General features: G+C 47.6%; 1 protein-coding gene across 7 annotated transcripts in view; it reads left to right on the top strand.

Annotated features, from left to right (window-relative positions):
* The window catches only part of KANK4 (KN motif and ankyrin repeat domains 4), a 151,734-nt gene that overhangs the window by 121,030 nt on the left and 14,313 nt on the right, over positions 1-16,391 (top strand). For all 7 annotated transcript variants that reach the window (XR_012247735.1, XM_073643785.1, XM_073643790.1 and 4 more), the window contains 2 exons: positions 6,403-6,545; positions 9,775-9,975. Coding sequence is in view for 6 of the 7 variants with exons in the window: in XM_073643785.1 (XP_073499886.1) it covers positions 6,403-6,545; positions 9,775-9,975 (344 nt within the window). In the remaining variant the exon portion in view is untranslated. The remainder of the gene's footprint in view (positions 1-6,402; positions 6,546-9,774; positions 9,976-16,391) is intronic.

Below are 16,391 nucleotides of genomic sequence, written 5' to 3'. Positions count from 1 at the left end.
CGGGAGGGCCACAACCAGTCCAAGCATTGCGGTCCGATCCTGGTCTGATTTATACGACCGTCTGACTGTGCCCTTAGGGAGAAAAGATGCTTTAACTGTTGAGGGGATGTAGTGACTAGTCTAGGAAAGGGGGAGGCACTACTGCTGCTACCGGGTGCAGGAGAGGGAGAAGTATTGATTTGACTACTGGAGAAATAGAAGGCACTGATGTAACTGCTGCGGGTTGAAGGGCACTGCTGTAACTGCTGCGGGTTGAAGGGCACTGCTGTAACTGCTGCGGGTTGAAGGGCACTGCTGTAACTGCCGGGGGTTGAAGGGCACTGCTGTAACTGCTGGAGGTTGAAGGGCACTGCTGTAACTGCTGGGGGTTGAAGGGCACTGCTGTAACTGCTGGGGGTTGAAGGGCACTGCTGTAACTGCTGTAGAAATAGAAGGGCACTGCTGTAACTGCTGGAGGTTGAAGGGCACTGCTGTAATTGCTGGGAGTTGAATGGCACTGCTGTAATTGCTGGAGAAATAGAAGGGCACTGCTGTAACTGCTGGAGAAATAGAAGGGCACCTCTGTAACTGCTGGAGGTTGAAGGGCACTGCTGTAATTGCTGGTAGTTGAATGGCACTGCTGTAACTGCTGGAGAAATAGAAGGGCACCGCTGTAACTGCTGGAGGTTGAAGGGCACTGCTGTAATTGCTGGGAGTTGAATGGCACTGCTGTAACTGCTGGAGAAATAGAAGGGCACCACTGTAACTGCTGGAGGTTGAAGGGCACTGCTGTAATTGCTGGGAGTTGAATGGCACTGCTGTAACTGCTGGAGAAATAGAAGGGCACCGCTGTAACTGCTGGAGGTTGAAGGGCACTGCTGTAATTGCTGGGAGTTGAATGGTACTGCTGTAACTGCTGGAGAAATAGAAGGGCACCACTGTAACTGCTGGAGGTTGAATGGCACTGCTGTAATTGCTGGGGGTTGAAGGTCACTGCTGTAACTGCTGGAGAAATAGAAGGGCACCTCTGTAACTGCTGGAGGTTGAAGGGCACTGCTGTAATTGCTGGGAGTTGAATGGCACTGCTGTAATTGCTGGAGAAATAGAAGGGCACTGCTGTAACTGCTGGAGAAATAGAAGGGCACCTCTGTAACTGCTGGAGGTTGAAGGGCACTGCTGTAATTGCTGGGAGTTGAAGGGCACTGCTGTAATTACTGGAGAATTAGAAGGGCACCGCTGTAACTGCTGGGCGTTGAAGGGCACTGCTGTTACTTCTGGGGTCTGTAGAGACTAGTGTGGCAGACAGCGAGACACTGCTGTGGCTATGGGAAAAGAGGGTTCTGCTGGAAAGGGGGTGTCATTAAGAAAGCAGGGGAAATGGAGGAGAAAATGGCAGGGCTCTGGCTACTTGGGGGCAATGCTGTGACTACTGGAGAGGTTGAAGGAAAGGCACTGCTGTGACTGCTGGGAAACTGTATTAGTTAATGAAGTAGAGAGACACTGCCCTGTACCTGGAATCTGGTAGTTTGGCAGTGACTACTACAGGAAAGTCGGAGTCCCTGCTCTGACTACTGGGGAGTAAAGGAAATGGCACTTCTGTGGCTGCTGGGGAAAGGTGGTAGCACTGTTAGTACCGCCGGAATGGGGGAAGCATTGCTGTGACTATTTGGGATGTACTATTGGGGTATAGCGCACAGCAAAGATGGAGGTACTGTTGTGACTATTGGAAAAGTAATGGGAAAGTTACCTCTATGACTACTGGTGAAGTGTAAGTAAGGAGACTGCTGTGACTACTAGGGTAAAATGAGCAGCCTGTGACTAGTGGGGAGAGTGGATATACAGCATTCAGGTAGGATCAGGGGGAGGACACGGCTGCAGTTACCATTGGCTCATGGGGGGATGATTTGGTGATTAGTTTTTGGGAGGCGCTGCTGATACGGCAGAATATCATGAATGTGGCGGAACCTCACGGCCTGTCAGGAGGAGGCTTATGTGTAAGGACATATGCTAATATAAGCACAAGTCCCGAGTTTTCGGATGGAGCTTCATACGCAGCGGATTCCTAATTTATTTAGTAAGTGCTACAAGCGTCTGAAGGCAATGACTCGGCTCCAGCTCGTTTAGGCTGCAGACTCTGCGCTGCTTCCAATTTTACTCTTGAGCGCTTCAAAGCCCTCTGTAAACAAGCTGCCATCATTACAGCAGCTGCGGCGCTGGATTTGATGTAATTGTACAAGTGAGGGAACGTGGGCTCCTTACCGGACCCTCCAGACCGGCGTCTGCCGGCGATCACGGACCACAAAGCGAAACTCCACAGCCGAGGCTTTAACTCTCTTCCCTGTTCTGTCATCGATCAAAACAAAAAAAGCAGCTGGAAACTTTTTAACTTGGAGATCATGATTTTCTCAGTGTCCCTAAATCATCCCATTAGTAATCGCAACACGTCCGCGAAATCTGAGGAGCCTGGAAAACCCATTCGCCTGTTCATATGGGAGAGGTAGAGAAATGAAGGATGGAGCTGAAGAACCTCGAAGGGAGAAGATCTGTCATCTACTGAGGCCCTATCCCGTGACTCCTCTGGCTCGGCCGCTGGGACCGAGGGCTCGGCCGCTGGGACCGAGGGCTCTGCGCCACACAGGGCTGCTGTATAAGGGCAGAAGCAACGGAGACTTATTCTTCATTTGACCTACATGGCACTATACTGTCATGATTGGACCCCAAACCACCATCAAATCATTGATACATAAGCTAACAATTTTTCTGAACCTGCCGGATGTGGTAACTCTGATGCAGATGAATTGCAAAACAAGCTGTGCACAAATTACCACTAATTAGTCAACAAGGCGGAGACATGATCAGGAAGAGTCACACAGTCCGGGTGTAACCCCGCCCCTCCTGGATTCATTAGCATTGTCTGCTTGTTCTATATCAATACCAGCCTCTTTCAAATACTGCACATGCGCTATTTTCCCGTACATACGCAGCATGTCGAGGTGCGCTAAGCCCAGCTGCATCCATTGCCTGCACAGTTTAAATCCTGTTCCAACAGTCCTGGTACTGGCACTGCCCAGCGGGGGAGCCAAGAACATGACAGCGTACTGCATTGTGGATGCCCAATGAGTACAAGGCAGCAGCGCATGCTCAGAAGGGCAACGGCGCATGCTCAGAAGGGCAACAGCGCATGCTCAGAAGGGCAACGACGCATGCTGAGACAGGCAGTGGCGCATGCTCAGAAGGGCAGTGGCGCATGCTATGAAGGGCAGTGGCACATGCTCAGACAGGCAGTAGCGCATGCTCAGAAGGGCAATGGCGCATGCTCAGACAGGCAGCAGCGCATGCTCAGACAGGCAGCGGCGCATTCACAAGCTTTGGGGACTCTGGTAGTGACATAGAATGACCAGAGAATGTCAGTCACGCCAGGAGGGGCCGGACTCTTCATGATATGGTCACCGCCCAGATGACTAATTGTATTTTTTTTTTTTATAAAACCTGCAGCGATTTAATAAGTAATTTTTGCAATGTGACAACATCCAATTTAGCAAATGGGCAGATTTTGGAACCTTGTCAGTTCATGTAATAAGTCTCGTCAGTGACTGATGGAATTATTGCCATTGTGGCCCGGTGGTCCCTGTTCAGGACACATCCACTTTAAGGGACTTTGACAGCAGCCATTTTCCATGTTGCCTTTAATTGCTGCAATCTTCCCTGTTCCCAGATGGCAGTAAGTCCAGTCTGCCTCTGATCGTCGCCTGTCCACCTGCAACTTATGAGGGCGTCTGATTTTACCAAATTTCTGTCCCACCCAGTCATTCGGGCAGGTACAGGCATTCTGACATTTGATTGACATCATGGAAGGTCTGAAGTAAGAACCATCACATTAGTCTCCCTGCGGTATAAGCAGCGCCTGCTGGCAATGTAATGCTGTAGTTTACCAGCAGGGGAAGTGTATGACTGGCAGCAGCGCCTTATCCGGACCCAGCGTAACGTCCGCATCCACTAGATCTGATGGCAGCGCTGCACACGATCGTCTGATCTCTAATATTGTATTCACTTCTTACACCTCAACGCCCTAATGATGGCAGTGACCGCACACGGCTCCTCTATAGCGCCTCCGCTTTCAGGCATTAGGACCCAGGTGCCATTTTGACCCCTGCACACCTCGTGCTCTGCTGCTGTCAGCGTGAACTGTTATTTCGGCATTTTTGTGATTTCTTTTCTTTTTTTTTTTAACCATTTGTATTTGACGTTGTGCCGAGCGGTGTACGATCCGCGGAGCGGCTGTTATAGACGTTCTGGTTACTGTATAAATCAGATTTCTGCACAAGCTTTTAGCCTTTTAATATAAATGTCATCTCCCAGGAAGCCGGCGGGGAATGATGCCAAAACGAGAGCGCAGCGGTTTAGGATTATTGGGTATTGAGTCAAGTCCAGGTTCACAATATTTTACTAAAGTCTAAGTAACAAGTGACACAACTATATAAATATATCACATGAACTAGTACTGACATACAGCAGCGTTACAGGCATCATTATCCAGGCCTGCTTAGAACAGAATAGTGAGTGCAGCTCTGGAGTATAATACAGGAGGTAACTCAGGATCAGTAATGTAATGTATGTACACAGTGACTCCACCAGCAGAATAGTGAGTGCAGCTCTGGAGTATAATACAGGATGTAACTCAGGATCAGTACAGGATCAGTAATGTAATGTATGTACACAGTGGCTGCACCAGCAGAATAGTGAGTGCAGCTCTGGAGTATAATACTGGAGGTAACTCAGGATCAGTACAGGATCAGTAATGTAATGTATGTACACAGTGACTGCACCAGCAGAATACTGAGTGCCGCTCTGGAGTATAATACAGGATGTAACTCAGGATCAGTACAGGATCAGTAATGTAATGTATGTACACAGTGACTGCACCAGTAGAATAGTGAGTGCAGCTCTGGAGTATAATACAGGATGTAACTCAGGATCAGTACAGGATCAGTAATGTAATGTATGTACACAGTGACTGCACTAGTAGAATAGTGAGTGCAGCTCTGGAGTATAATACAGGATGCAACTCAGGATCAGTAATGTAATGTATGTATACAGTAACTGCACCAGCAGAATAGTTGAGTGCAGCTCTGGAGTATAATACAGGATGTAACTCAGGATCAGTAATGTAATGTATGTACACAGTGACTGCACCAGCAGAATAGTGAGTGCAGCTCTGGAGTATAATACAGGATGTAACTCAGGATCAGCACAGGATCAGTAATGTAATGTATGTACACAGTGATTGCACCAGCAGAATAGTGAGTGCAGCTCTGGAGTATAATACAGGATGTAACTCAGGATCAGTACAGGATCAGTAATGTAATCTATGTACACAGTGACTGCACCAGCAGAATAGTGAGTGCAGCTCTGGAGTATAATACAGGATGTAACTCAAGATCAGTACAGGATCAGTAATGTAATCTATGTACACAGTGACTGCACCAGCAGAATAGTGAGTGCAGCTCTGGAGTATAATACAGGATGTAACTCAGGATCAGTAAAGCGCACATAGATTTGTTATAATCTGTGAAATATATAATGAACTATAATCGCTTTCCGTCCCATGGCTCCTTCGAGTCCTTTATGAACAGCTGTTATTGCAGCCACAGGTGTCTTTGTGTTTTTTTTCTCCTTATTGATTTTCTACAAATAGAAAGAAAAAAAAGCAGGCCACTGCTGCCGCCGATCTCTTGGGATTGGGTCCCTGGGTCCGTCCGGCCTCGGGATGTCTGTACAGCTGTGTCTGTGTCTTGTCTCATTTGGCTCAAAACTGTTCTGTAAATGAATCATTGATCGTGCGTCCAAGTGATTGAGGGATTGAACTTGACTCGCGTATAAACCAATTCAATTACCCATGTTATACCATCAGCCCCGGCAGACACCCTTTAATATCTGGATAGATTTCAACCCCAATGGATGAAACTAATCAACCGCAATCATAATGGTTATCGTGCTGCATTCATTGGTTGAAGCTCCACATTTGATTGACATCAGGTATAACATCTGTACACGGTGCAAAAATCGTCTGTGGTTTGTTGAAAACTGTCCACTAGCTGCTGTTGACGGATCTTTTTTTTATGCCTCTTTACCATGGTAAATGCATGTAGTGTCCGGCTGTGAGAAATCTCTGGGTCTTATTGGCTCATTGACACCATAATAATCTTTATACATAATCTGCATATTTTTTCTATTGATAAACAAATTGCCTGCCCTTATGCTAATCATAGTCTGTGATTATCTGTAAGCAGTAGCTAACCTGCTTGTTGATGGTTTCCAATAACCAGGCTGAACAGATGACATTTCACCGTGATGCTTTTTTTTATCCGACTGAATATATATATAGAATTTTCAGGTATCGGCATCTATACATTTCTATATTAGGTGTTTGTGACGTGGACCATCAGAATAAGGCGGGTTACACCCCAGTGATGCTCACCCCCCTGGCATCGGCGGAGACAGATGAAGACATGGAGGTGGTGAAGGCACTGCTCACCCTGGGAAATGTCAATCTCTCGGCCTCTCAGGTACTTGACCGATCCCTGATATATACAAGTGATCTGCTGCAGAATATACGGTTATTACTGCATTTGGTGTTGATAGAGAGCGGGGAGTTTCTTATTTTAGACCGCCAGCAATTACAGAGAGGGTCTCCCTCAGTGCAGAGGACCCTCAATGTTCAGGTAGTATGTTTGCCGCAGCGCTTCCCCAGTAGATTACAGCTGATCATTGAGAGTCCCACTAGGCAAAATCCTACAATCAGGTTATCATTGGCCCCTCTGCCAGGAGATTGTTCAGTGGATGGCTGCCTTAAAGGGGTTGGACCACAGTTGCAAGTGATCACCTGTCCACATCCAGTGGATAGCGAGATCCGTAGACAGTGAATGGAGCAGCGGCTTGCACGGCGGATTGTCCTGGACTAGAAAAACATGGTTGCTTTCTTCCAGAAATTGTTCCGTACATGTCCACACGTTGTGTTTCGTATTGCAACTTGGCTCCATTGAGGTGAATATGGCAGATATGGCACTCAGGAATAGGGTGGGTGTGGTGCTGGCGAATAAGGCCGCTGTGGCGCAAGCTGAATATGGCGGGTGTTGTGCTGGCGAATAAGGCTGTGTGGTGCTAATCAATCAGTTGGGTGTGGTGAATAGGGTGGCGCGGCGCTGGTTAATAAGGCATGTGTGCCGCTGGAAAATAGGGCAGGCGTGGTGCTAGTGAAACAAGTCGGTGTGGTGCTGGTGAATAAGAGGCGAGTGTGGTGCTGGTGAATGGAGTTGGTGTGGCACGGCATATCGCTGGTGAATTGGGCGGGTATGGTTCTGGTGAATAGGGTGGAAGTGGCGCTAATTAATTGGGTGGGTATATATCGCTGGTGAATCTATTTGGTATGGCAATGGTGAAGCGATCAGGTTTGGCGCTGGTGAACAGGGCAGATGTGGTGCTGGTGAATAGGGTGGGAGTGGCACTAATAGGGCGGGCATATCATTGGTGAATCGGGCAGGTGGCAATGGTGAATATGGCGGGTGTAGTACTGGCGAATAGGGCGGGTGTGGCGCTTGTGAATTGATCTGGTGTGGCGAATCGGGAGAGTGTGGTGCTGTTTTTAGAAGAAAGCCAAAATATTTTCCCTTTTACATTACTATATAGATGTACAATTGTACAATACAAAGTTATATTGTGGTACCGAGTTAGCCAGAAAAATCGATGTAAATACTTTTATGCCACTTTTAGCATAAAAGTATTTACATTGACATTACTATATACAAAGGATTTCATATAATTACATTTATTAACATGTCTGAATGCAGAACATCAAAAGTTAGAGGAATTTATTCTTCGGCCAAGTTTTTCTTTCTTATAAACACAAGGGTCATGTGTGAGATCACAGTCGTGTAAACGTGTGCGATAATTACTTGCTCGGCCCGTTAATTGAGGTTGTGACAGCGCGGCCCCTGTGCCTGGTGCGCAGACTACCTGTGCATCCTTAATATCTTTCAGCAGATATGACATTAGCGGTTTGCATTGCAGCAGCAGCAGATTCTACACAAGGAAATACAAGGTTTGCAGAAAAGCATCTGCCATAGGGGTGCAGTGACTGATGAGACCCCCAAATCCTCATAAATAAGGGGAGGGGCTGTTAATAATGGAGGACAGGGAATGGACTGCAGAACGAAGGAAGAGGGAGAGCACAGAGCCAGCACTATCACAACCTGTAGATCCCTTATACTAGCTGCTAGAGATGATGACACTGGTACAGCGGCCACATCAGTTCTCCATAGCTACCGGACAGGGTATAGAAGAGAGGATGGAGTAGCGCTGTGGAGAGGATGGAGTAGCGCTGTGGAGAGGATGGAGTAGCGCTGTGGAGCGGTTGGAGTAGCGGTGTGGAGAGGATGAAGGCGTGGATGGAGGAGCGGTTGGAGTAGCGGTGTGGAGAGGATGGAGTAGCGCTGTGGAGAGGATGGAGTAGCGCTGTGGAGTGGTTGGAGACGTGGTGTGGAGAGGATGAAGGCGCGGTTGGAGAAGCGCTGTGGAGAGGATGGAGGAGCGGTTTTGTAGCGGTGTGGAGAGGATGGAGTAGCGCTGTGGAGAGGATGGAGTAGCGCTGTGGAGAGGATGGAGTAGCGCTGTGGAGTGGTTGGAGACGCGGTTGGAGAAGCGCTGTGGAGAGGATGGAGGAGCGGTTGGAGTAGCGGTGTGGAGAGGATGGAGTAGCGCTGTGGAGAGGATGGAGTAGCGGTGTGGAGAGGATAGAGTAGCGCGGTGGAGAGGATAAAGCTGCGCTGTGGAGCGGTTGGAAACGCGGTGTGGAGCGGTTGGAGAAGCGGACCATTGGTGTGGTCATAGAAAATTTTTTCGACTTCTTGAGAAATAGTTGAGCCACGATCAATCTCTTCCCAGAAGGGTCTCCATTAAAATTTGCAAATATGTTTGTTCTCAGTGGTCTAATGAGGGTTTTCCATGGAGGAAAGTCTGTTCTCCTAATCTAGTCCTTCTGGCACTGACCTGGGTACTGAATTCCCCTCACAGTCCATTTACGGGAACTAGGGGTCCATAAGTGCCTGAAATTATACAACTGCTGAAGCTGTGGTTCTACATGACACCCATTTTATAATCTCTGTGCAGACGCTTTCCATAAGCAGTTTGGCATTTACATGCATTAATATGTGATCCAGTGACGTGTTCTGACATTTCTTTACATAGTGTGTCGCCACCTGGTGTTCACAGTGTATAACAATGTACACGTCCACCTAATGAGCAGAGTATATTCCCCTCTCTCGATTGAAATAAACACATCTGCAATGGTGGAATTGTCCGGATGAGCGTGTCTTGCGCCTCGACCGCTTTGTAGGGTGACCCTTTAGTTCTGACTGTGACTTTCATGTGTCAGTAAGACGCTGACATCACTAAAGAAGCGCGGACGCGAGCTCTCGGACTTCAGCTGTGGTGTGAATGGTGGCAGTAACTCCACAGACTGGATGGAAAGTCCAGACACTGGAGCATTGTGTCCTCCAGAGCTTCATGTCAATGTATTCACCATGATGTCACCAAGGTCCCACACATGGCAGAATGTCCAGTGATGAGGTCTTACCAGAAGTATGACATGAACATTACATGGTGTCGTCTTTTCCCTTCTGGCGGACAAAACCTTTTTAATAGATTGGGGTGCATTCACATTTTGCTGTGATTTTCACAACATTTTTGCAAAGTATTAATACTTTTTTATGGTTTGTCTGCTTTTTCTGTCTTTTGCAGGGAGGACAGACGGCGCTGATGCTGGGAGTCAGTCACGGCCGCTCGGACATGGTGAAAGTGTTACTGGACTGCGGGGCGGACGTAAACCTGGCGGCGGAGGACGGAGAAACCGCTCTGATTATCGCCTGCCAAGTGGGGAACCTGGAAATCGTGAAGTTACTGGTGTCGCACCCGGACTGTGACGCGGAGCTGACCGATAAGGTACCGCGCTGGCTCCGGTCTAAACTTCTGAATGTTCAATGCCAACAAAATAGTGCTAATAAATTGATAAATTCATGTATTGATGAATAAGTTGGGTGACAATATGGAGGTCATCAATATCTGATCGTGGGGGTCCGACACCCCCATTATCTGCTGATCCCTGGAACCACAGCGCCGTACAGTGTGTAGTGGCCGCTCCCCGTACTGCAGCTACGATGACCGCACTCGTATCACTGCTTTATATTTGCAAAAAGTCAGATTAACCAATCTATATTTTTGGTGACACTTTACTGTATGGTCCTCCGGCTGCTTTCTGTCTCTGCTCCATTAGGGCTCATCTATGGTCAGTGACTCCAGCATAGCTGCATTGTCTATTGGAGTCTATGGTAGTCTGGACCTCCCATTCTCATCACTCATGCTTTACACTGCAGCTCTGCTTGGCTGTGGTGTATAAGCACAAGCTAAGAAGAAAGTCAGTGGAGGGGAAGATCTAAGGACAGAACTAACCCACCAGAGAGCGAGGACTGTGGGGAAGCTTTGCTCACTTTAACTATTTATATGCTGCCATCTAAAAATGTGTACATTTATTAAGAAGGACACCATAAATACTAACCATGTATTACTGCAAAATGAACTCAGATCCATAAATGCATAATAATTATAATATAAAATAATACTGGAATATTAATGGTTAAAATACAGGATTTAAAGGGACTCTAGACATTCAGTCTGATTCATTTTATGCCATTGAAATCCCTGGTGTCTGTACGTACAGGAGTCCAGTGGGCGGAGCTACTCGGTGACGGACAGTCTTCTCCGTATGACTGTGCATGGAGAGATAGCTGTCAATCACTGGTAACTCCGCCCACTGGACTCCTGTACATACAGATACCAGGGATTTCAATACATAAAATAAAAGTTATAATGAAACTTTTACAACAAGCCTGTATCTCCTTCTGCTCCTCTATACGGTGCTGTTCACACATCGGACTGCTTGTGCAACGTGACAGCTTCTCTGTAAGACTGAGGCCCATACGAGGGAAGTGCTGCATATGGTGGAATTGGGGATAACTGACTGACAAATCCGCTCCAGAATATGCAGACGTCTCATATGTACCAGAGACCACCCAGACTGGGCCAGACAATCCCCCCCAAGCAAGGAGTCAGCCCCGACCGCCCGGCCTCAGCTATAACATTCTCTGGTTATGAACTTTATCACATTTGACGTCCAAAATCTGAGCAAAAGGCTGAAATTCCAGATACCACAACTCCCACTGTGCGCGGCTGCTCCGAGAAACGCTGCACTAATGGCCGGGGCCCCGCCGGGACCTTACACACCTTCACCTCTGTATACACTGCGCAGCTTATCGCGCTGCACCCGGCTGTGCCCGCAGAGCTGTATACATGCCCTTATCACTGAGCGGCAAATCAATCCTCATCCAGATATGCCGGTATGTGTCAGCCGGCAGAAACATGGCAGAAGCGGCTGATACTCCACAGCCAAAGGAAATATTATCCTGACCGATCGTCTCCAAAACTTTCCCTCTTCTTTACTTTCCAATTAGATTTCTTTCTGCCCCTAAAAGTATCTAATCCATCTAATCTATCTAATGTATCCATCTGAAGAATGGATCGGTAGGAGAATTGCTCCATATTTTGGAGGCGACTTTCAACTTTTTTACATCGCTATTCGCTGATAAAAGTCTGAATCTGCTTGGAATTCTGGAGATATCCATGTATCTATCGATATCATATCATCTATCTTTATCTATCTACAGTCATGGCCAAAAGTATTGAGAATGAGACAAATAGTAATTTTTCCAAAGTCTACTGCTTCATTTTTTGTAATGGCAATTTGCATATACTCCTGAATGTCAAAGAGTGATCAGCTTAACAGCAATTACTGTACTTGCAAAGTCAATATTTGCCCAGAAAATGAACTTTAACCCCCAAAACACATTTCAACATCATTGCAGTCCTGCCTTAAAAGGAGCAGCTAACATAGTTTTAGTGATTGATCCATTAACACAGGTGTGGGTGTTGATGAGGACAGGGCTGGCGATCAATCAGTCATGATTAAGTAAGAATGACATCACTGGACACTTTAAAAGGAGGCTGGTTCTTGGTATCATTGTTTCTCTTCAGTTAACCATGGTTATCTCTAAAGAAACACGTGCAGCCATCATTGCACTGCACAAAAATGGCCTAACAGGGAAGAGTATCGCAGCTACAAAGATTGCACCTCAGTCAACAATCTATCGCATCATCAAGAACTTCAAGGAGAGAGCTTCCATTGTTGTCAAAAAGGCTCCAGGGCGCCCAAGAAAGACCAGCAAGCGCCAGGACCGTATCTTAAAACTGTTTCAGCTGCGGGATGGGACTACCAGCAGTGCCGAGCTTGCTCAGGAATGGCAGCAGGCTGGTGTGAGTGCTTCTGCACACACTGTGAGGCGGAGACTCTTTGAGCAAGGGCTGGTTTCAAGGAGGGCAGCAAAGAAGCCACTTCTCTCCAGAAAAAACATCAGGGACCGACTGATATTCTGCAAAAGGTACAGGGAGTGGACTGCTGAGGACTGGGGCAAAGTCATTTTCTCTGATGAATCCCCTTTTCGATTGTTTGGGACATCTGGAAAACAGCTTATTCGGAGAAGAAGAGGTGAGCGCTACCACCAGTCTTGTCTCATGCCAACTGTAAAGCATCCTGAAACCATTCATGTGTGGGGTTGCTTCTCAGCCAAGGGAATCGGCTCACTCACAGTCTTGCCTAAAAACACAGCCATGAATAAAGAATGGTACCAGAATGTCCTCCAAGAGCAACTTCTCCCAACCGTCCAAGAGCAGTTTGGCGCCCAACAATGCCTTTTCCAGCATGATGGAGCACCTTGCCATAAAGCAAAGGTGATAACTAAATGGCTCATGGAACAAAACAGAGATTTTGGGTCCATGGCCTGGAAACTCCCCAGATCTTAATCCCATTGAGAACTTGTGGTCAATCATCAAGAGACGGGTGGACAAACAAAAACCAACAAATTCTGGCAAAATGCAAGCATTGATTATGCAAGAATGGACTGCTATCAGTCAGGATTTGGTCCAAAAGTTGATTGAGAGCATGCCAGGGAGAATTACAGAGGTCTTGAAGAAGAAGGGGCAACACTGCAAATATTGACTTGCTGCATTAACTCATTCTAACTGTCAATATAACCTATTGGTCCTCATAATATGATTGCAATTATATTTCTGTATGTGATATAAACATCAGACAAACACTAATAAAAACCAGAGGCCAGCAGATCATGGGAAAATATAATTTTGGTGTCATTCTCAAAACTTTTGGCCATGACTGTATGTATCCATCTGTCTCATATCTACCTCACATCTAGCTCTTAAAGGGTTTTTCCAGTTTAAAAAAAACCCCTCTCCTTTGGCTGCAGTTTTTTTCTTTTTCTTTAAAAGCAAACTGCGCTTTACTCATTCTCCCCAGGTCTAGCGCTGAATCTCAGCCGCTCCTCCCAGGGTCTGCTGATCTTTTATTTTTTTTCTCTGTCTGTAGCACTACAGACAATCATTAAGCTCAGTAGCTCTGAGCAAACTCTAGGAGAAGCGAATCTGGGGAAGGTGAGTAAAGATTAACTTCTGTTTTCTTTTTAAGCAAACTAGGGGGACAGTGGTTTTCCCAACACAAAAAAAACCATTCATCTATCTTTTACAATATATCATCTATTTATCGGTCTGGCTATCATCATACTGTGTGGGGGGACATCATACTGTCTTTAAATGGATCTTTATTGCGTGTGTGAAGGGCAGCATACTGTGTGTGAAGGGCATCATATTGTGTGTGAGGGGCATCATATTGTGTGTGTGGGGCATCGTACTGTATGAGGGGGGCATCATACTGTGTGTGTGGGGCACCATACTGTGTGTGGGGCAACATACTGTGTAAAGTGCATCATACTGTGTGGGGGGCATCATGCTGTGTGTGTGAAGGGCATCATGCTGTGTGTGTGAAGGGCATCATATTGTGTGTGTGGGGCATCATATTGTGTGTGGGGCATCATATTGTGTGTGGGGCATCATATTGTGTGTGGGGCAACATACTGTGTAAAAGGCATCATGCTGTGTGTGTGAGGGGCATCATACTGTGTGTGGGGCATCATAGTGTGTGAGGGGCATCATACTGTGTGTTTGAAGGGCATCATTGTGTGTGGGGCAGCATTCTGTGTGTGTGTGGGGCAGCATACTGTGTGTGTGTGGGGCAGCATACTGTGTGAAGGGCATCATGCTGTGTGTGTGAAGGGCATCATGCTGTGTGTGTGAAGGGCATCATGCTGTGTGTGTGAAGGGCATCATATTGTGTGTGAGGGGAATCATTGTGTGTGGGGCATCATATTGTGTGTGGGGCATCATATTGTGTGTGGGGCAACATACTGTGTAAAAGGCATCATGCTGTGTGTGTGAGGGGCATCATACTGTGTGTGAGGGGCATCATACTGTGTGTGGGGCATCATACTGTGTGTGGGGCATCATAGTGTGTGAGGGGCATCATACTGTGTGTTTGAAGGGCATCATTGTGTGTGGGGCAGCATTCTGTGTGTGTGTGGGGCAGCATACTGTGTGTGTGAAGGGCATCATACTGTGTGTGTGAAGGGCATCATACTGTGTGTGAGGGGCAGCATACTGTGTGTGAGGGGCAGCATACTGTGTGTGAGGGGCAGCATACTGTGTGTGAGGGGCATCACGCTGTGTGTGAGGGGCATCATACTGTGTATGGGGGGCATCATGTTGTGTGTGGGGCAACATACTGTGTAAAAGGCATCATGCTGTGTGTGTGAGGGGCATCATACTGTGTGTGAGGGGCATCATACTGTGTGTGAGGGGCATCATACTGTGTGTGAGGGGCATCATACTGTGTGTTTGAGGGGCATCATACTGTGTGTGTGAGGGGCATCATACTGTGTGTGTGAAGGGCATCATACTGTGTGTGTGAAGGGCATCATACTGTGTGTGTGAAGGGCATCATACTGTGTGTGAGTGGCATCATACTGTGAAAAGGGAATCATACTGTGTGTGAAGGGCATCATATTGTGTGTGGGGCAGCATACTGTGTGTGTGGGGCATCATACTGTGTAAAGGGCATCATGCTGTGTGTGTGAAGGGCATCATTGTGTGAGGGGCAGCATACTGTGTGTGTGGGGCATCATGCTGTGAGTGTGAAGGGCATCATTGTGTGTGGGGCAGCATACTGTGTGTGTGGGGCAGCATACTGTGTGTGAGGGGCAGCATACTGTGTGTGAGGGGCAGCATACTGTGTGTGAGGGGCAGCATACTGTGTGTGAAAGGCATCATACTGTTTGTGAGGGGCATCATACTGTGTGTGTGGGGCAGCATACTGTGTAAAAGGCATCATACTGTTTGTGAGGGGCATCATACTGTGTGTGGGGCATCATACTGTGTAAAGGGCATCATGCTGTGTGTGAAGGGCATCATGCTGTGTGTGTGAAGGGCATCATATTGTGTGTGGGGCAGCATACTGTGTGTGAGGGGCATCATACTGTGTTTGTGGGGCAGCATACTGTGTGTGAGGGGCATCATACTGTGTGTGTGGGGCAGCATACTGTGTGTGTGTGTGGGGCAGCATACTCTGTGTGTGTGGGGCAGCATACTGTGTGTGTGTGGGGCAGCATACTGTGTGTGTGTGGGGCAGCATACTGTGTGTGTGTGGGGCAGCATACTGTGTGTGTGTGGGGCAGCATACTGTGTGTGTGGGGCAGCATACTGTGTGTGTGGGGCAGCATACTGTGTGTGTGGGGCAGCATACTGTGTGTGTGGGGCAGCATACTGTGTGTGGGGCAGCATACTGTGTGTGGGGCAACATGCTGTGTGTGGGGCAACATGCTGTGTGTGAGGGGCATCATACTGTGTGTGAGGGCATCATATTGTGTAAAGGGCATCATGCTGTGTGTGTGAAGGGCATCATTCTGTGTGTGTGGGGCATCATATTGTGTGTGGGGCATCATACTGTGTGTGAGGGGCATCATACTGTGTGTGGGGGGCATCATACTGTGTGTGGGGGGCATCATACTGTGTGTGGGGGGCAGCATACTGTGTGTGGGGGGCAGCATACTGTGTGTGTGGGGCAACATGCTGTGTGTGAGGGGCATCATACTGTGTGTGAGGGCATCATATTGTGTAAAGGGCATCATGCTGTGTGTGTGAAGGGCATCATTCTGTGTGTGTGAAGGGCATCATATTGTGTGTGGGGCATCATATTGTGTGTGGGGCATCATACTGTGTGTGAGGGGCATCATACTGGGTGTAATGGGCATCATACTGTGTGTGGGGGGCAGCATACTGTGTGTGAGGGGCAGCATACTGTGTGAGGGGCAGCATACTGTGTGAGGGGCAGCATACTGTGTGAG

This window comes from Phyllobates terribilis, unplaced genomic scaffold (assembly GCF_046119375.1).
Source record: "Phyllobates terribilis strain yellow unplaced genomic scaffold, ASM4611937v1 Scaffold_8__6_contigs__length_399053987, whole genome shotgun sequence".
NCBI classification, from domain to species: Eukaryota; Metazoa; Chordata; class Amphibia; order Anura; family Dendrobatidae; genus Phyllobates; species Phyllobates terribilis.
Note: the sequence above shows the minus strand (reverse complement) of the source record. Positions and strands in the feature narration are given on the sequence as shown.